The sequence below is a fragment of the Mytilus galloprovincialis genome, chromosome 2 (assembly GCF_965363235.1).
Source record: "Mytilus galloprovincialis chromosome 2, xbMytGall1.hap1.1, whole genome shotgun sequence".
NCBI classification, from domain to species: Eukaryota; Metazoa; Mollusca; class Bivalvia; order Mytilida; family Mytilidae; genus Mytilus; species Mytilus galloprovincialis.
The window spans coordinates 38,436,969-38,459,243 of NC_134839.1; the positions used below are offsets into that span (position 1 = coordinate 38,436,969).

Below are 22,275 nucleotides of genomic sequence, written 5' to 3' on the forward strand. Positions count from 1 at the left end.
TTTGCATTTCTTTGGTTTTATCGACATACGAAACTCGATTATAAATAAACAAATATGTTGTAAGATTTAAAAAAAATAATTCAACATACATACATCTTAACTACGCATTGTCTTCAGTATTGAGGGGGGGGGGGGGGGGGTAACTTTTATTTCAAAGTTTCAGAAACAAATATGCATGCATTGTACTTAACTAAAAAAACCGAATTCAAAACATTGTGATTTGTCATCAGTAACATACGGCTAATTTTCATATTTAGTGTACGACCAAAAAATAATTAAAGATATATAAGGCTTATAATTTCACCACGTGACACCATGCAACTTTTTTCCAACTCGAAGCAGAGTTTGAGTTTGTCCGTTTTAATGGACTTTCTCTTTAAGACTTTACAATGAGGTATGATTTTGTTATACTTTTTACTGCTATGTCAGATGTATATATATATAAGCGTTTTGCCCACTGCTTTTTAAACAGCAAGTAAATTTCAAAATGGTCGTATCAATGATATTTCATTCAAACACATGACTGGTGTCTCGCAGAGGAAACATGTACCAATAGTGGCATAGACTGTGTGGTTGCAAACACCCGGTTCATAGTTTAGTGTGTTAAATGCAGTCGCGGACGGGCGTTTTTTTCTACATAAACCGCTTCAGTGGCGCTAAATTCAAATAATTTCAAGATCAAATCAGATACGAAGTTGAAGAGCGTAGACAAAAACTCCAAAAAGTTATCCCGAATCTGACTGAGCCAATAAATATCTGCAATCAGATAAAACCTTAATTTTCGAATAATTCGACATAAAACAATGAACAGAAAACCAGTATAAGTTTTAACCTGGCATGTCTTATTGTCCCCAAATGCAGGACTATGTCGGTTCAATTGGTCATTACAAACCAAAGACTTTTTAATCATGCGGCAGTGGAAAGTAATATGAATCGAAGTGAAACTATTGCGTCCGTGTTATTTGATATGTCCTCCTGTTAACTATTTACTTGCTTGCTAATACCTCAATGGTTTTTTTTTCTAGTATAAAGCACCGTATATGATATGTACATATTTCATTAACATGTAACTCGTCACCATCTTGAATACTAGTATTCATGTCCCGGTTATTTTTGCTAAAGTCATCAATCAATAAATCTTAAAAGTCATAATTTGCAATCTTTTTGCATCTATCATTATGGTTATATGCGACTCAAATAATTTACATGAGAAACAACAATTATAGACTGCAACACAACAACAAGTAGGCAAAACAAAAAGGCTTCAACGAGGTTAATTAGTACTTATCGGCCGGACAGGCATCCGAACTCTTATATGGTCATTTAGTTCTGTGATGTTAATAACACATGTATTACAATATTCCAGAATTTATGGCATTCGGAGAAACAACTGGTGATTCACGACTTTACGGAGATGATGTGTCAACATATAACTTAGGATGTTTCACATCAATTCCTTTCTTGGGTGACAGTTATAGCTACTTGACAGTAAGTTTATACTCTTCTACACATTTCATGTCATTTACAGTTCAGCAAACTCAAATTTGTTTTTCGTTCATGTATCTTTAAAACCGTGTTTGTTCCTTTTTATTCACTAGTTGTTTCAAGGTTTGCTTACCTTAGCTATGCGATACTGTTGATTATTCAACCTAGGAGAGGATAGAAGGATGTCATCTGAAATTCACAGAAAATTAAACGCTGAATTTAGAATTCCTGAAAAAACAAAGCCATCTTTCGAAAAATTAATCACAAATTCATAAAGTCTAAGCACAACACAATATAAGTGTAAATCCTGAAATACCCGCGAAATTAAAGACCTAATCCCTACGTCACGAAAAAGGTCCTTCGACACCTCATCTATTGTAGTTTTGATCAGTTTCCATAATGGCAAAAAAATAAAAAAATTAGTTGCATTTGATACATATTAAAACTACAAAAAAACAATCATGTATTCGAGCAGTTACAAAATGTATTTGCCACAAGCCAACTGTAATTATGAAGTGTACGCTTCTTTATGTAACTTCATTGGGGTGTAAAAGCGTTGACCGAAGTACATTTTGTATGAAGCGCTAAAAAATACAAACATAACATAATTATCTGTCCATATTTACAAGGATTTTATATAGTAAGAAGGATTGGAATCTTGTGGACTTTTATATAGACTCACTGGGTAAAGCTGATGACCGTAACTGCATTCACGGTCATCCCAAGATGTCGGATAAAAAATAAGGTCAGTTTCTGTATTGTCTGTGAAAGTGTTTCTATATCATTTTCTTTATAAAGCATACATTGATACGATGTAAATTTATAAAAGATTCACACGGAAATCACTAATTATTACCGAGAAATGTGCATGAACGGGAAATTCGATTTGAAAAAATCGCTAAGATGACAGTAAATTATAATCAAAATATTTTCAAGATGACCGTAACATATAACAAGGATGACCGTGATTGGTAAACAGATGACCGTAACTTGTAAAGGATGATTGTTATTTGTAAAGAATGACTGTAACTTTTAAAGGATGACCGTCAATTCTAAGAAATATCCGTATTTGTATTCACAGTTTTTGTTGAGTTTGTCTCAATAGGGGCTTGGTTAGCGGATATAGATATGTTTCATAGATTTCTTTTTAACTATTTGCCGTATTTTGGGTTCATGACAATGATAGTAAATTGCATATGTCTCGTAAACAATGATATATTTATTAAAACGACGTAGAAATTTTGATAAAAATTGACAGCGATACGACGAAATGTTGAAGAAACAAGGATGTGTCCCTAGTACACGGATGTCTCATCGACACTATCATTGTCTATGCTCAATAGACCGTGAAAATGGGATAAAACTGTCATATATCATAGGGAAAATGTGTACTTAGTTTCAAGTTGATTGGACTTCCACGTTATCAAAAACTTCCCCGACCAAAAACTTTAACCTGAAGCGGGACAGACGGCGGACGCACGGAAGGACGGACGCACAGAACAGAAAACATAATGCCCCTGTACTATCGAAGGTGGGGCGTAAAAAAGTGCATTTATTATATGTCATTAAAAGAAATCCCAGAAATAAAAAAAAAATCTTTTGACTTGTAGTTTGAGGCTGTACACCGCATTTTTTAAATTTTACTTATAAGGTGTCATTTTATTGCCTTTTTGTTGCATGTTTTTCCCAATTGCTCATGTAAAAAAAAAAGAAGATGTGGTATGATTTCCAATGCGACAACTATCCACAAAAGACCAAAATGACACAGACATTAACAACTATAGGTCACCGTATGGCCTTCAACAATGAGCAAAGCCCATACCGCATAGTCAGCTATAAAAGGCCCCGATAAGACAATGTAAAACAATTCAAACGAGAAAACTAACGGCCTTATATGTAAAAACAAATGAACGAAAATCAAATATGTAACACATAAACAAACGACAACCACTGAATTACAGGCTCCTGACTTGGCACAGGCACATACATAAATAATGTGGCGGGGTTAAACATGTTAGCGGGATCCCAACCCTCCCCCTAACATGTGCATGTCTTGTTGCAAATTCATTTAAAGATTAAGCCCTCTACTGTAAAAAAAGATACATATGGTGAACTATGTATTTGAAGCACGTCTTATTTTCTTCTATACCTATAGGATAATATTTTCATATAAATACGTTTATACCAACACGATTAATCGTTTGATACAAAAAAAGTTGTTATATAAATACGGATTATTATTTGTTAGAATTGACGGTCATCCTTTAAAAGTAACGTTCATCATTTACAAATTACGGTCATCTTAAAACCAATTACGGTCACCCTTTTATGAATCGCTGATTCTGTTACGGTCATCTCGATTGTGATTTACGGTCATCTGAGCGATTTTTTTCAAATCGAAATTCCTGTTTCATGCACATTTTTCGGTAGTAATTAGTGATTTCCGTGTGAAGGTTTTATAAATTTACATCGTATCAATGTATGTTTTATTAAGAAAATAATATAGAAACACTTAAACAGACAATACAGACACTGACCTAATTGTTCATCCGACATCTTGAGATGACCGTGAATGCAGATACGGTCACCAGCTTTACCCCAGTGTAGACTGTCACTATATTATACAAATTATCCTTGATATTTATAAACTGCATTGTACAATTTAAGAATGTTCGCTTGTCATGTTTTGGAATTTCTTTTAGATTTTCGGAATCCTCTGCTTTTATCAAAAAAAAAATGCCTTAAAAAATTTTGCTCATTAATTCCCATTTTTCTTTACATATATAATTATAAGCCACCTGTTAAAGTCATATAAAATCATTGTTATTTTTTAATAGATTTTGAAGACTTAAACTTGTCAATGATAAAGCTATGAAAAATCAAGAGAGAACATTTTCCCGCCAAAATTTAATGGCTAATATCTCGAAAACAAACACACGGACCCAGAGGCGGATTTAGGGGGGGGGGGCCTTTTGAGAAAAAAAAAATTGGTTGCTTATATAGGGAATCACTGAAGCGTGACGAAATCGGGCCCCTCTTAGGCAGCCAGTGGGCCCCCATTTATAAAAATTTCTTGGTCCGCCACTGGGACCTATATATTTGTTTTCGCTCTCAGTCTGTTGGTTCCTTTATTATCCCCTATCAATAGATGATAATTTTATGAAAAGTTTGTAACTGAGTAGCGAACTTCCTGAAAAAGAAAATAATGTAACAATAATATAAACCAATCTCTTCTGAGGAGGTGGTTCATCTGTACTTTTAAACACAAAGTTATTTATTACTGAATAACCATGATAAGTAAAGCATTCATTCTAGAATTGTACACGTCAATTACGAATTTAACAGTTATTTTAATTATATCAGTCTCACCGTCACTTACGAATTTAACAGTAATTCTAAATTATATCAGTCACGCAGGGACTTTCTGTGCTAACGTTAGTATAGAAAGTCCCTGAGTCACACCACACGTATAAAATATCTAAATCTTGTTTCAATAGTCATATTTAAAAAAAAAGGGAACTCTTTCATTAATTTTAGAAAATACTGGCTCTTTATTTGTATTTAACTTTGTGCAGTTTAAAGTGAAATGTAATTCATCTTCTACTTCTTAATTAAATACACTAATGGGGCAAATTCTTTCTTATAACACTGTATGTCGACCTTTTTCAATTTTAAGAACACTATTATCAAATACTTTCCTATACTTTCGTTAGATAAAAATTCCCTGCTATTACCAGAGACCTGTATCAAGTCTCAGCTATTAACACATACGAATTTTGTCCTAAATATATTTTTGTCAATGCTTAAGTTAAGAGGCCAGCACAAGAACAAAGGAAATTTTTATTCGTTTCCCTTTACAAAACAATCTACAAACTGTCTTTGCATTCTTTTTATGTGCATAAGTCAAAATTGTACTGTTCCAATAATAATTTTTCAAGTTTATAAGGAAAAAACGGTAATAATCAGTATGGGACGAGTAACCTTGGGACGAATTTAAATATCACAATTATGTGTTGATTTCTCTCCCCAGACAACAAAATGCGCCTGTCGTTCGTTATTAGGGTTCATTGTTTTGACAGTCTGTCACTATCTTAGTACTATCTTAGTGCTAATGTAGATCAGGGGCGGATGCAGGAATTTTCGGAAGGGGGGGTGCTAACCCAGGGCAAAGGGGGGGGGGGGTGCAAGGGGGGGGGGGTGCAAAACATATGTCCCGATACAAATGCATTGATCGGAAAAATAAAGGGGGGGTGCGCACCCCCGGAACCCCAACCCCCCCCCCCCCCCCCTGGATCCGCCACTGACGTAGATGATCTTTTAGCATAAGCTTGTACTAGGATTGATGTTCAGATCATATCTTCTTTACAATGTACATTTGAAAAAAAAACCAAAGTACAAACTCTATAAACAGAAGATGTGGTATGATCGCCAATGAGACAGCCTTCATAGTCTGCATTTAATCGTACAACAAATTTGCAATTCGTTGAACATTTTAATTGGTGGTTAACATTGTACCCACAAAATCCACGAAAATTGGTATCCAACAAATTATAACAGTCAGGGGACTTACTGAAATAAGTGATTTTTAAATCACTTATTTGAGTAGCAAATTCGAGGTTTTGTCACAAATTGGAATTTTGTAATTTTTTCAAAATTTTAAACACATAGGTTTAAATCATATCTTTTAATTAGTAAAATTTAAAAAAAATTACTTTTTGCTTCTTTTAAGTAGCAAGGTTTATGACTTTGATGCTATCATTTAGCTGAAAATTCTATTTTAGTTGAAAAAATGCTATAATAATGGCTTTACTTAATGAACTGATACTTTTTTAAAAGATTTTTCCCAGCAGTAGGGGTATTTTTCCTGTGAAGTTCAAGGTTTCATCTTTCAGATTATGTAATAAAATTCTACTGTTCGCGATAAAAATTTCACTGTTCGGGGGTGTTGAAATTAGTGGGGGTTATTAAAAGAATGATACTTAAAGAAGTGATTTTTGGGAAGGAAATTGAGGTCTGATACTTAAACAAGTGATTTTTATGTCATTATCCTAGATTCAGTACAAGGTCATCACCTGAAATGACCTGGTCATCCTAGACAACACAGATGTTGGTTCTGATAAGTTTAGAAACATAATTAGTCCCTGGGTCATTAGTATTCTATATTTAAAGCTAAAATAAAATTAAATCACTTCTTCTAGTGATTAATTTGTACTACTTAAATAGGTGATTATTAAAGAAAGACAACTCTAACTTCCAACCTTTATGGAAATAATGTTACTTGAATCAGTGATTTAGAAAATCACTTATTTAAGTAAGTCCCCTGACTGTATAATGAATCCACAGTATATACATAATATAGGGTAGTCTGCCACATACGTACATGGCATGGGCTGTTGACAGTGCTGTTTGTAGTTGTGTAGTTGTCATCCATAAATGTCACTAAGTTAACAAATACAGTACAGGGTATTCAGAGGATAGAAAAATACTGTGGCAGTCTGTACAGGTGGCTTTGATATTACATGTATCATATATATCATGAATTTGCTTATAAGATGTGTATAACTTTTTTAAAATACTATGGGGAAATATAAGAAATGAATAGTTTAGCTATGATATAGTTAATACAACGATTGTCTTCATGCTTAACAACAAGTCCTACTCTTTCTATCAGCCAACAGAATCTAACTAAAATTTTCCAAAAAATTAGCTTCAGGCTTGTGGACTCAAAAAATTTATTGTGAATGCTGAATCATTGTGAATGCTGAATCACTGTGAATACCTACATGTATTACTCTTAAGTCGTAACACAATCTGTATATTCATTTTAACTTTTACTTTTCATTCACAGTTTTCTTCAAATGGTCTAGCATGCATGGGATGCAGATATACTTCGTATGTTCCAAGAGAATTGAGCTTGTTTACAGATAGAGATATAATAGCTGCATTATGGACGGATTTGGTTGTATCTAGTTCAACGGAGAAGATGTTTTATCATCTCTATAGTGATGATGATGAAAATGGAGATAGAACACTGATTGATTCAGTGTTGAATAAAGTTTCTTCTAATGTCAATTATTATGCTCGAACAAGTGACTTTTCAGCATCTTGTGTGTATATTGCTACATGGGAAAATGCAAGGCTATATGGTGATTTTGTAAGTACATGCAGTAAGATTTAGCCAAATGAAAAATGATGTATGTTTCCTATTACCCTTTTTTTCAAGCTTAAAAATAGCCTACTCTAAAGTTTCATTTTTTAATAAGCACTGTTAAAGTCTGAATGTCCCTCTCATAGACTCAATGTTAAAAAAAAATGTAAAATAAGAAAAATAAATCCCTACCTACCTACCCTATTTTTTTCAAAGATGTAATCATGGTAATAGGAAATTTTCACACATATTTTTTTTGGCCTTTTATATAGAATTGACTTTTAAGGAGATTGATAAAATGATTTATGAACCACAAAGACATGATATTCATTGAGGCCAATAACCAAGGATGAATATCATATACATCTCTTTGGTTGATATATCATTTTATCATATACTTAGCATTGATATGATAGCTTTTGCATATGTGTAATGAGCGGAAGTACACAAGCCATAATTCCCCCCCCCCCCCCCCCCCCCCGGGCTGATAACCCATATCAGGTGCATCTCGGGCACAAAACCCATAATAGTGCCTCTCGTGCAAGTTACTTCCGGTGTTTCCGGTATCGTTTGTTTACTTTTCCATTGTAACGTCAGATATTTTTTATGACGACGTCAAAATTTACGGGAACTTTTGTTGGGAAAGTTTAGCACTTGCTAACAAATGCCATTGACAATTATGAATCATTTTATAGTACAACAAACATGGAGTAATAATGATCATAAAACTCTTCCAAATTTTCAATGTTTCAACTTGAAATGCCTCTATAGGAAATGTTACCATATATATATATATGGAGGTAGTGATGCTGTTGTTGGACAATTATAGTATATTTGTTTCATAATTTAACTTCTTTATAAAGTTTTTGACTGTTTTAGTTATTGCATTTGTTTATTTGCCTTACATAAAACTATTGTCGGAAGTATATGATAAAGCGATTAATACATGGCCTTTCCCATATCAGCACCTCGACTCCGTCTTGGGCTAATATGGGGGTCTTGGGATGATACCCAGGCTGATATGGAAAAGGCCATGTATTAATCTCTATATACATTATGAATTGATAATGCTGATATTAAAAGTATTATATTTTGTTTACCCATCTTCAATTTTCTAGTATGTATTCAAGATATTTAATTGCACCTTGCTTTTCAAAATCCAATGCAATCTTTATCTGCTTTTGCAGTTCCTAATTTTGATAGCCTGATATAGCAGTAAGTTCATTAAAATTCCCTAAAAAAGAGAGAACTGAAAAAAAAAAGAAATAGAAAAAGGTGAATTTGCATGAAGTCACAAACCTACCTTATAGAAATGACAGACTTTGCCTGAAACAACTATTTAGGTTCATGTTAGGCTTAGCTGTTCCAAATCTAATATTACCATGAGTACCCTCACATGATTTTTCTCATGGTGCCAATATAATGTTTCATAAAGCAATATGCTTTAAACCATAAGAAGAAAAGAGATTTTTTAGTCATATTATTACATTAAGTACTAGGTCCTGTTGAAAATTATGGAAATTGTCTTATACCAAGTTAAAGTTATAACTGATTCTTTTGTGCATGGACACCCTCAGAATGCTTCTAACAACTATTGTCAGTCAGGGGAAATACTTGTTTAAGTGAAATTTCATATACATTAATTTATTCTCTTTTTCTCTTTTCAGAAAACTGTAACATTTCAATTTATTTTGGCAACAAATGGTGAAAAGACCTATGCTTACTCCTTGTTTAAGGATGTCACTATCCTGTCTCCACCTGGTGGCAGACAATGTGCTATAGGATATTCTGGATTAGGTGGATCCAAATCAAGTATATACTCCTTCACAAGAAGTGCCTTTGACGTTAGTGAATTTAGAGGGAACACATTTGATGGTGGGTATATAGTGACATTTGTAAATATTAATTTAATGCCATTACAACAGGAAAACTGTCACATTCAACAATTGTATTTAAAAACACACACATAATTTATATTGAATAATTATGCATACCTTTATTAAAGATAATTTTAAATTGTGTTGCGTACATTAGTTAGCTACAATATATATTAGGCAATTAACTTTTTTTCAACTGTAAAATGATTCATTGATTGTTTACTTGAATCATGTATTTAAAATTCTATTGTAGGTGCAAATGGTGTATATTTTATGTCACTTAACTTAAACGGTCCAGTACCACCGAATCCAGCTTCTCAGTGTGTGAGATGGTATCGTAAGAATGTTAATACAGTTCGATGGAACTTGTTAAGTAGAAGATGGTGGTTAGCTAATATTTGTCCTTGCAATCAGAGAATGATGGTTTTTGATGGAAGATATTATTTCTTTTCATATCAAAATAATGCGGTGTGCTTTGCCAATTACAGATTTGGTATCAGTCGTGTAAGTACACATATATATCTGCTTTAATTAATGTGCATAAGTGAATCCATGTAGATGAAGACATCATGTTTGCCTGTGATGTTTGGAATAGGAGAGCATACACCTGATGTTTAAATGCAGTAAATGTCTCTTTTTCATTCCCTATCATCTTTTATCCATGCTAAACACATTTTAAACATGTTATAGCCTTTATAGACCCTCACAATTTTTCTTTGACTACAAAGGGACCTTGGAAGTGATTTGACTAATATATATGAATTTATGAAGATTTAGACTACAAATTAAAGAATAAAATTGCATGTTTAAAGAAAACCCTGACATGTGTTACACCTCCCAGAAATCATGATTAAACAATTCCTTTAAATTTAGATAAATAAATTCAGGATTGATAACATTTGCAAAAATATATATGAACAGAATGGTGTAACATATTTTTTATGACTTTTTTTACTTGTTACCTTTCTTCTTTGTGTACCTTTTGATACATACATTTATTTTGAAAATCCATTAAATTGATACCCACAAATAAAATAACCCTCACAGTATAAATTGATGATTTCAAATGTTATAAACATAAAAAACCAAAAAACTACATGTTAGCTAGGTCTTGTTCATATTTCGTATAAGAAAAAAACATTTGTATAACATTTATAAGCACTCAGACATACCAAACAAAAGTGATAATATATAAATAACAAACTTTGTTTAACTTTTTAGATTTGTTGCTATCACCAGTTCTATGGGTTCCTGCTTAGGAATAGTCCAGATGCTGGTACTATGGTTACAGGGAATCCTTTTACTGATATTGTTACATACCAACAAGATAATGTCATCCCTAAAGAAAATTGTTGTGAAAAATCAAATAATTGTTATCTGTACTACAGAGTAAGACCAGTGGGATTTTGTTACAGGCGGTCACCATTTGGTATATGTAAGTACATATATTCTGCTGATTTATAGGTCTAGATGAGTGTACCATATATATATAATAAACCAACTTATTTTCTTGACCTTCCTTAAAAGAAAAACAATGCCAATATAAATCGTCATGTATATGTTAACGTTGATCTGTCTATTCAACTAAATCAAGAAAATTTGAAATCAACAACTTTAATCACCACAAAGTGGACTTGCATCTAGGGGAGATTTATTTGCACCATTTTGATTGCCTCTTTGTGACTTTGAGATGAAGAACAGCAATAAAAGCACTGTTCTTTTTCTTTGTGTGTGCTTATTGCTGTACATGTACTGATGAATATCCCATATCCGGATAGATATCCCATATCCGAATGGATATCCCATATGTGGATGGATATCCCATTTCCAGATGGATATCCCATTTCCGGATGGATATACCATATCCAGATGGATATACCATATCCAGATGGATATCCCATTTCCGGATGGATATCCCATATCTGGATGGATATCCCATATCCTTTGTTTTTCTTTTTACAGCTTAGAAAGAACAAAACTTAAATTAAACTATCCGCAAAAATATGTTGGTTTACAGTTACAAATGTTTACTCTGTTTTGCTGTGAAGAATTGCTTCTTTAAATGTTTGCTTTTTCATATCGATTTCTCATATACAATTTTATAAGTACCACTATTTAAAAAGTTGAAAAAATTATGAGCAATGGTTTATCAAGCTCAATGATCAAACACTTTGTCCTGAGAATAAGTTGCTGAAGTTGTCTATCAGCAATCACTGTATGAAATAAGATATGCTTATTATACATTATGGAGTCTAAAATAATGTAAAATAATTTGCATAGAGAACTTAGTTTTGAATATATGCATGCATGTATGTTTTCTATAATTTCCTTCACGTTATAATTAAAGATAACTCGTTTCATATGACTTCAATTGGTAAATTTTGTATATATTTTCAGTCTTTACCTTTGGGGATCCTCATGTTGACACTTTGGATGGATTTCAATACACATTCAACGGCTGGGGTGAATACACAATGATGAAAATTACAAATGAAAATGTAACCTTTGAAGTTCAAGCTAGAACAGACTTAGCTACTTCAAAGAATGGAACTGACCTAAAAAAAATAAATGCAACTATATTTAGTGGTTTTGCTGCAAAAGAAAACACGGAAAATGTAAATGCAACTATGCAAGTAGAACTAGCCAGTGATTTGGAAAGTAAGTTATAAACCCTGATTATGTTTAAAAACAACAAAATGAAATTTTTGTTTTGTTTTAGTAACCTGAACTATTTAAAAATTGTTACCATAATTTCTCTTAAAAGTATTTTTAAAATTTTGAAAGAAGCACAGTTTAACATGTGTCAAAAGTAAAAGATTTTTTTATCATTTTGAAGTAATTATGTAAAATGGATGTTGCATTCTATATGGAAATAAAAGATAATTCCAGAATGCCCTAGCTAATCAATATTAAGGAATAATATGAGACTTCTAAGAAATTTAATTGTATATGAAATATTATAATGTTCTATAATTCAGATTTATGTTGTTATGGCCTGTCTTTTATAATATTTGAAAACTTTCTTTATTTCAGCAATGGTAGTTTATGGTAACGGAAATGACTACACAACACGGTTTAATACTGAAGATAACTTTGCTGTTTTTCTAACTGGGATTGTGTTGAGACGTCAAAATCATTCACTTGCTGTTGCCTTCTCCGAGTCAGGTGATTATAACAACATTTTTAATCTATATATATATAAAAAAGAAGATGTGGTATGATTGCCAATGAGACAACTATCCACAAAAGACCAAAATAACACAGACATTAACAATTATAGGTCACCGTATGGCCTTCAACAATGAGCAAAGCCCATACCGCATAGTGAGCTATAAAAGGCCCCAAAAAGACAATGTAAAACAATTCAAACAGGAGAACTAACGGCCTTATTTATGTAAAAAAATGAATACATAGCTTGTTAATCTAAATTTCATAGCAATGGACGTTTTCAGGTATCATACCAATATTGCATTTGGAAAAAAGGCCCATTAGATTAAGTTGACTTTACTGTTTTTAGTTTACCCAAGATACATTTTGTATTTGGTTTTTACAGCTCAGATCATTGTCGAATAATTATCATCCTTTTTAAGGAAGAGTATTTGTACAATGTTTGAATGATAATGTAAGACTACTTTGGATATCTGTAATTTTACACATATCTCTTGGAAAGAAAAATTTAATGAAATAAAGAAGTAAATATCTTTGACACATGGTTGATAAACCTAGGTTGAATCTACCAAATTGTCTACGGTCAATACCCATTTTTGACAATTATTTAAACGTATATAAAATGGGGGAAAACATTAAATATTGATTTATATTTCTTTATTAAATATATATATAATCCTTTATATTTGCAGGGATTCAGTTAAACTTTCAGGTAAAAACTCGGCAGTTGACTTTGTCAGCATCAGTTCCTGAGGATTTTAAAGGCCAAGTTCAAGGTCTAATGGGAAACTTTGATGGCGACAAAACCAATGAATTTATATTACCAAATGGAAATATACTTACATCTAGTGAAGTGGATTCTGAAAGAAAAATCTATAACAATTTTGGTCAGCTGTGTAAGTAATAAAAATCTCATGTTTAGTGATGTAAGTTTTAAAAACAAAATGACACAAATCTTTTATGACTTTTTTAAAATCTTTTCTTTTAAAATTTCTTTACTTTTAACATGGTCAGAGTTTTAAGAGCATTGTATTTACAATTCAATGGCTCAACTACATAATTTTTAGCAACCTTTATCAAATATTAGGTTTCTGTTTTAATTATAATATTACAATTTTTGTATTATAGGGGAGACAACTGCAACCAATACAATATTTGATTATACTGATGGGAAATCCTGGGCTGATTACAGTCACCAAGATTTTGTTCCATTGTTTATTGATGAATTTGATAATAGTACCCTCCAGTCAGCTTATAGCGTCTGTGGTGGCAGTACTGACCAATATAAAGCTTGTATCTTTGATTACTTAGCAACTGGTGATCAGTCATTTGCTGATGATACTCAATCAACAAATGTGGAAGCCGAGTCTGAAACTGCACAATTACGTAAGTTTTTTTTTTTATTTCTACACTTTAAAGACTATATTACATATTTTGGAGGTGTAAGCTTTCAATGTAAAATTGTTGAATGTCTTAATTTTTTTTGAAGTTGAAGGACAGCAATTAGAACCCTATTCATGAGAATTGAGTTTAGTGATTTTGTTTAATATTCAAAGACATTAAATCCCCTCTTTCTACAATTATTGACAGTGACCGAATCTGGTTATTCAGATACTTTTGAATAAATCAAATTAGCACAGTTTAAGTCTTCTAATATTAGAATATGATATCCTTAAGTTGAAAGATATTTTCAGAGTTTTGATCAATTTGAGTCTTTCATGTTACATTTAATCTTTTCTTGCTGTTTTTTGCTGTAACTGTTCCTAAACATCCTTGAATATCAAATACACAACTTTTTGAGTTCCTGTTGATGATGCATATCTACAATTTGGTCACATGGTGATGAAATTTACATAACAGATTCAGCTAACTAGTACTGTATCTCGGAACTGTCGTTTTATGATTGATTTTGGTTGCTTAATGTCCAGTGTCATATCATATACTAAGAGTTTTAGAAATGATGATGAGATTTGATTTAACAACCTAGACTACTCACAAAGGTCTTGTCCCGTCTGTAATTCAATAACAAGCTCCTTTGAAAACATTGGGGTTAATATTCCTCAATCTTTGTTTTCTGTATAGTTATGTATAGACTGTTTGTCTTGATTTAAGTGATCTTTTTTCTTTTGATGAAACTGTTATATAATTCCATAAATTCATTATCTTCCAGAAAATGAGGCACCAGAAATAGAGGGAGAACCCTCTATCAAAGTTGTAGTAAATCAATCTATAAGTTTCAACTTCCAAGGTCAGGATGATAAACCAGGTTTCATATACAGTATAATAGATAAGCCAAGTGGAGGCACTTTTGCATCTAATGATTCTACAGGAAATTTGACATTAACATGGACACCTGTAAATCTAGATACAGAAAAAATCAGGTAACTTTTGCATAGGTATTTTGTTTTTAAAAAGTTCTAGGGTTGAGGAATGAAACAATGTGAATGTGCTGCATTTGATATAGCATGAAGTTATTTGGTATTCGTTATATATTTTCTATTTTATTTTGTAATGATATTATGTAAATTGAGGAATATTAATTTTCTTTCAGACTTTGATTGAATTGTGTATATAAATGTGTAATTATCTTACATAAACTCTACAGGGTAACTACTGTGGACAGTGATGGTGTAACAGCAGACGCTATAGAGGTGATCATTATGGCGTGTAGTGGATGTACGGGTGACCACGGAACATGTGACTATGAAAATCTGAGAAATGAATCCAATCCAAACTACGTCATTGCCTCATGTAACTGTACAACTGGTTGGTCTGGTAAGGACATATTTTTTTATAAAAAATATAGTTGTGATTTAATTTAAGATTGCATCTGCCAGATAACCAAATCTGAAATTCAGCTATGGGAAGTATACAATGAATGTTCTGTTATATAGAATTTAAAAGTATTGGAATCTAAATCAAAACAGGTTCCAGAAAAAAACATTTTGCAATTATATTTTTATTTTCCTATAATCTTGCAGTTACATCAGGTGTTGTATCAACTCAGTCAAATGTGCGATGTTTAAAACTGTTAAATTTAACACTTGTGAAATTATCAGCCTAAAATCACATAAAAAGGACACCAGTTTGGGAACCTTTCTTCATGAAAAAAATATTTTTTAGTTTTATTTGTCCAATATTGCATCATTTTTTTCCTGAAAATTTTTCAAATATAAAACTGTTAGAAAACCAGCATGAAAAGCAGCTGAGTGACTGACCACTGTGTAAGTGTGAACCTGAGGTTGAGAGAAAAAAACATTTGTATCTATTGCTTTGTATGAAATACCAGTAAGTCAAGTCATATGTAGATGGAGGACATATACAATACATAAATACAAACCTCAATTCATTATTTACTCTTTTTTAGGTGATGACTGTGAAATTGATACAGATGCTTGTGCTGATAATCCATGTGCTTTAGGACGTAACTGTTTAGATTTATTACCAGCTGATGAAGTATCACTTGGTCGTGGTTACAACTGTTCTAATTGTCCACTAGGCTATGTTATTACAGATGATGAAAAATGTGAAGGTAAACAAAGAGATCGATTGATTAAGAATTATTCCAATTGAGGGCATGAATAAGAAACCCTTTTTATAGTGTGATTTTAAACAGTAAAGGTTAAGCCTGAATATTTTAATATTCAAGAATTGAATGCTTCTTTTTGTAAATTCATTGGGGTATAAAAAGTATATTTTGTATGAAGCATGAAACGCTTCATTCTTAAATGTGTGCACGTTCAGCGCATTTATAACCCTATGAAATTACTAAAAGAAGCATTCAATACTTATAATTGCATTTTTTTCGCTATGATCATGAAAACACAATTACTATCAAGTTGTTTTTTTTTATTTACCTGCGCACTTTATTGTAGAAGCATGTGTCAACATGAATGTTACAATTCATTTTGAAATGAAGTTGATTAAGGAATAAAGTGAGATTGCAGTTAGCCAATCAGAATTAGGTATCATAAATGTAGTTATTAACCCTTGACACACACACACACAAACTCTTATTGAATGAATTTGGTTCATTGATGTTTCAAATGAATTTTCCAATCATTCTTTTTAATTAATGAATACATGATATCTTTTTCGTATATTACATCACCGATCCACAATGTTGTTTCTTCCTGTAATGATTTTCATTACTCTAGGTATTTTCTTACTTTTTTCTCATAACTCTTATAATATTTTGCGTCAATTGAAAAAAAAATGCCAACTTTGAAATTGATGGAGTTTGATAATTGCCATTAAAATGACTGTTTTATTTTCAGATATAAATGAATGTTTAGATGGAACTGATAACTGTCCAGCAAACAGTAATTGTACAAACACAGATGGAAGCTTTACATGCAACTGTCTTGCAGGGTTCCGAAAAGTGGGTTCTCTATGTCAAGGTTTGTACTAACATAGCATTAGTTTATTTTAGGCTCAATCAAAGTAAATGATGTTTTGGGCCCTTAATAGCTTGCTGTTTGGTGTGAGCCATGGCTCCGTGTTGAAGGCCGTACCTTGACCTATAATGGTTTACTTTTATAAATTGTTATTTGGATGGAGAGTTGTCTCATTGGCACATCTTCCTATATCTATTAAATCATTTTTATGTAAAAGATTAAAAATAACCTCTGTGACTTTCCAAGCAGATGTTTCAGTCTGTAGTTCATGCAAAATTGGTGCATTAAGGTGGTACCTAACACTACAGGGAGGTAACTCTGTAAAGTCAGCTTAACGTTTTAATTACGTTGTGTTGTAAAAAGAATATTAAGCTTCTGATGATCAAAATTGGTCTTTGTCAAACTGCTATATAACCAGTGTAATTTTTCAGACAAAACAGTTGGTTCAAAATTTTTGTAAAAGGGTTAAAGTGAATACTTTGACAAAATTTTATGAAAATTAAACGAGCCAAATTAATTTTAGTGAAAGTGTTGGGTACCACCTTAAGCTCCTTTCTATGGAAACTTGATTTTGGCAATTTTTCTTCTTTAAAAATGGATAGTAAAAAATATAAACAAACTTTATATAGTCCTATTTTAATCAACTATGAAAAAAAGTATTATGGTAGCACATTGACACCATTTGTCTAGACATAATTATAAATGATAGAATTTCAATGAAACATGATATCTTATTTGAATGTTGAGCAATATAGAATGGAGAACAGTTATAATAAAATTTTAAAAATCAACTTGCACAATCAAGTTTTAACCTGTAATAAATTCAGATCACTTTAATTATATTTTCACAGATATTGACGAATGTACTGAAAGGACAAGTGGTTGTGATCAAAATTGTGTTAATAGCGATGGAAGCTTTACATGTAGTTGTGTGTATGGATTTGAGCTGATAGCTGATGGTAAATGTAATCAAAGTAAGTGTAATTTAGAACCTAAGTCACAACTTTAACCATATATAGTAGGAAGGTGTATTGAATGTACTAGGTAATTGTGTTATTTCAGTTTCTCATTTTATAATAAACTGTAGTTAATGAATAAAAATTGTATGTAACTTAATTCAGCAGGTGATTTTTCAGAAAGTCTAAAGTATATACATTGTAAGATAATAGGATAAACTTATTGCATCCAATATTTTTTTTTATTAATGATGTCAGTATGATTCAGTGAATCATTATCCTGCTTTTCCGTGTCTTATTTTGAAATTTTTGATTGTTTAATTTTCTATCTACATTTCAGCAATATTTGATGTCTGTACACTGCAGAATTTAACCTGTGGTTATGGTTGTGATAATACTACAAATCCAGGGACGTGGGGTTGCATATGTCGTGAAGGATATCAACTTGATATTGCTAGTGGCAATTGTTCTAGTAAGTGTCAATTATATAAAATTTAGGATATGGTACTATTACCAATGAGAAAACTATCCACCAGAGACCTAATGACTTAGATATGAGCCACTAGAGGTCACTATACAGTCTTCTGCAATTAACAAGATTCATAATGTTTAGTAAAACTAAATTAATAACAAAATAAACAGCACGACAAAGGGAGAAAATCAAGTGCCTTATTTATGCAAAAATAATGAACAAAAAACAATTATCACAGATTATCAACTAATAACAACCACTAAATTACAGATTCCTGACTTGTTTAAGTATACTAAAAAAAATTGATTTGCAAAAGCTACAATTAGAATAGCAGGATAAAATTTCTGCATTTTGATTGTAAAACAACAATATGTATATATGTTCCAGACCATATGAGTATTTGGACCGTACGCGTACGGTCCGGACCGTATACGTATACTCGTACGGTCCGACCATACGCGTACGGTCGGACCGTATGAGTATACGCGTATGGTCCAGTACGAGATAACCATTTATCACAATCTTTATTTTTAGTTTTATAAATTGTTATCATTACAATTACTTTTAGATGGATAAAATGAACAATTGAACGATTGACATTAAATATTTGTTTAATTGTATATCTGAATACTATTTTGGTACTCTCGCCCAAGGTGACACTTACTACCACAATTAATGATATATTTTTTACATTTACATGTTTGCAGTTCATTCATGTTCCTTTGCATTTGCATTTTTTTGTAAAGTTTCAAATATTCTAAAATTGTGGTCCCACATTCTGTTAACTTCCGATATCGTAAATTTCTATGATCATAATTCAATTAATGTATTACTGATCGACATACTAAATACAAGATATTAATAGATTTAATAAGCGTGATTTTTTTTTTATTAGTTAACAAATAAAGCTTTTATTCCAATTACAATTGAACTTTTCCATATTAATTTGAGAGTTAAGTTATGTTGATCTGTACATGAACTTTACATGCATTTGTATAAACTTATAAACTTAAGCAACTTCTTAATGATATTAATCAGACCGTACGCGTACGGTCCGACCATATGAGTATTTTGAAAAAGTACGCATACGGTCCAGACCGTACGCGTATGCTCCAAATACTCATACGGTCCGGAACATATATAAGATTGGATATTGATATGTTTTTACATACCTTATTCGGAAAGAACACATACACTGGCATATATATATATGTATATATATTGTTAAATATCATTGCTCCTAGTGTAATATACTTTTACATGATATTAAAATTCCTGTCATAAGACAATACTCTAAAATGAAATTTTCACACAGTAATATGCAGCTTATGTGAATAAATACATGTGGCAATCTATCTGCAACAATATGTTTTTTTACATTTCAGATATAAATGAATGTGATGCTAACGTATGTACACAGAACTGTGAGGATACTGTTGGTAGTTATATCTGTTCCTGTTATACAGGATTCAAATTAAATGCTGATAAAACATCTTGTTCAGGTAAAAATTATTAAAGAGTTGAATGCATGTAATTTAATTGTCATGATGCACATATTTTATGACTATATCTCTCTTTTGAATAGATATCATTTTGATGATGATATACTATCCTTCATAATGCCTTCAAAGAACTTCAAAGACAAGAAAAGTGAAGAAAAAAATCAATATAGATCACTTTCAAGATCTGTCAACAATTTTTATTCTACATATCATTGCCAATCACATAATTAAATAAATTAGTTAGTTTAAAAGAAACACTTTTTTTTTTTTTTTTTTTAACTTAAACTGTTAAAAAAAACAATAATTGTATAGAGATATAGACTTGTTTATGATCATTTTTGTGTTTTTTCTTGTACAAAAAGATAGGTAATGATTGATATTTCATACTAGAGTTTGATTTTTGGGGAATTTGGTTAAGTTCTGAAAATTAACAATTTATTAGCAATTTAAATTAAAATGAAAAAAAACAAAAAAACAAACTGATACTTTTGGCAGTCTCTCAAAATGTATTTTTTTTTATTATGTGTATAAACAAGCATACTCTATCTCTTAACAGCCTGTGTAAATCCATTTTATGGTGTTTTATGTGTATTAACAAGCATACTCTATCTTGTGACAGCCTGTGTAAATCCATTTTATGGTGTTTTATGTGTATTAACAAGCATACGCTATCTTGTGACAGCCTGTGTGAATCCATTTTATGGTGTTTTATGTGTATTAACAAGCATACTCTATCTTGTGACAGCCTGTGTAAATCCATTATATGGTGTTTTATGTGTATTAACAAGCATACTCTATCTTGTGACAGCCTGTGTAAATCAATTTTATGGTGTTTTATGTGTATTAACAAGCATACTCTATCTTATGACAGCCTGTGTGAATCCATTTTATGGTGACAACTGTGCAAGTCAATGTAGCTGTGGACCAGGGGCTGACAGGTGTGATCCTAGTCGTGGATGTGTTTGTAACAGCGCCTGGACTGGAGATAATTGTGACGTTGATGTCAATGAATGTGTAGATAATCCAGGCATATGTATAAATGTCGACAAGACTTGTGTTAACGAAGATGGCGGCTATCAATGCAATTGTGGATCTGGTTATGAAAAAGTGTCTGCAGACAACAGTGATTCTTGTGCAGGTAAATTTTCGGTAGAATTATGTACAATGTTTTTAAAATGTATTTCATAAACACATATTGTAGAATGAGTCCTGTTTTTATTTACTTTGTTTAAAATTAATTTTCTTGTCAGACTAGGAAATAACTGATTTTTAAAGCAATTTCTAGATTAAGTTAAGGAAAAGAAAAGATGACAAACTTTATGATTAATGAAATTTGAGGTTCAATAATTTTATTGTTGTTCTATTTCATATAAATAAAGTTTGCCACCACAATGTTTCAAGTTTATATCTTTATGCTTAATTTTAGATATAAATGAATGTAGTAGTGCAACAACAAACAATTGTTCAGCAACAGTTTCAACGTGTCAAAATACTGATGGTGGATATACCTGTAGATGTAACACTGGCTACCAAACAATAAATCCATATGAATGTGAAGGTATGATCATATATGTTAAACATAAAATATTTAGAGAATAAATCTATTATATCTATATAGTTAATTTTGGAGATTCCTACAGTTCTAAGTTTTTGAAAGATTCCATGATTAAATGTAACATCATGTACACATTTGAGTTTATGGTTCAAATCAACAGGGGCTTATTTGTTAGTTGCACACCTAGTGCCTACCTATTCTTGTGGCATTGAAAAAAACCTACTTTTTCATTGCTCTGCCTGTTAAACATGATACACCAATAAGAAACCAACCCAATGACAAAAATAATCCAAAAGACTTCTAGAGAGAAGCATAGTTTTCAACAATAGACAAGTGTTTATATTATACAGTATTTCAGACTCAAATCATCCAAAATTTATAAAAATGCAGAAACAATGAGAGATGTTCCATTTCACTTAATTTTCTGAATGACAAAAATATGACAACCACTGGAAATGCTATTGCTTTTTAACCTAGTTGGTAGTAAAAGATCTTAATAAAAAAAAACTTTGATATACTTCAGATGTAAACGAGTGCACAACAGAGTCTGATGATTGTGAACAAGACTGTGTCAATAATGTGGGAAGTTATAACTGTCGATGTTTCTTTGGTTATGAACTCAACACTGACAGAAAAACTTGTAAAGAAGGTAGGTTGATTAGTTTCTGTATATTAAATAAGTTTCTGTATATTGAAAATGTTTCTTAAATTGAAT

At 31.6% G+C, this 22,275-nt stretch overlaps 1 protein-coding gene across 2 annotated transcripts in view; it reads left to right on the top strand.

The window, feature by feature from the left end:
* Nucleotides 1-22,275, top strand: part of LOC143063546 (uncharacterized) — an 84,407-nt gene that overhangs the window by 18,513 nt on the left and 43,619 nt on the right. For both annotated transcript variants that reach the window (XM_076235751.1, XM_076235752.1), the window contains exons 3-21: nucleotides 1,367-1,488; nucleotides 7,334-7,639; nucleotides 9,301-9,508; nucleotides 9,764-10,014; nucleotides 10,732-10,945; nucleotides 11,908-12,168; nucleotides 12,544-12,675; nucleotides 13,371-13,574; nucleotides 13,807-14,064; nucleotides 14,849-15,059; nucleotides 15,284-15,453; nucleotides 16,046-16,210; nucleotides 16,956-17,078; nucleotides 17,927-18,049; nucleotides 18,372-18,503; nucleotides 19,889-20,005; nucleotides 20,877-21,143; nucleotides 21,432-21,563; nucleotides 22,084-22,209. In XM_076235751.1, coding sequence (XP_076091866.1) covers nucleotides 1,367-1,488; nucleotides 7,334-7,639; nucleotides 9,301-9,508; nucleotides 9,764-10,014; nucleotides 10,732-10,945; nucleotides 11,908-12,168; nucleotides 12,544-12,675; nucleotides 13,371-13,574; nucleotides 13,807-14,064; nucleotides 14,849-15,059; nucleotides 15,284-15,453; nucleotides 16,046-16,210; nucleotides 16,956-17,078; nucleotides 17,927-18,049; nucleotides 18,372-18,503; nucleotides 19,889-20,005; nucleotides 20,877-21,143; nucleotides 21,432-21,563; nucleotides 22,084-22,209 — 3,522 coding nt within the window. The remainder of the gene's footprint in view (nucleotides 1-1,366; nucleotides 1,489-7,333; nucleotides 7,640-9,300; nucleotides 9,509-9,763; nucleotides 10,015-10,731; nucleotides 10,946-11,907; nucleotides 12,169-12,543; nucleotides 12,676-13,370; nucleotides 13,575-13,806; nucleotides 14,065-14,848; nucleotides 15,060-15,283; nucleotides 15,454-16,045; nucleotides 16,211-16,955; nucleotides 17,079-17,926; nucleotides 18,050-18,371; nucleotides 18,504-19,888; nucleotides 20,006-20,876; nucleotides 21,144-21,431; nucleotides 21,564-22,083; nucleotides 22,210-22,275) is intronic.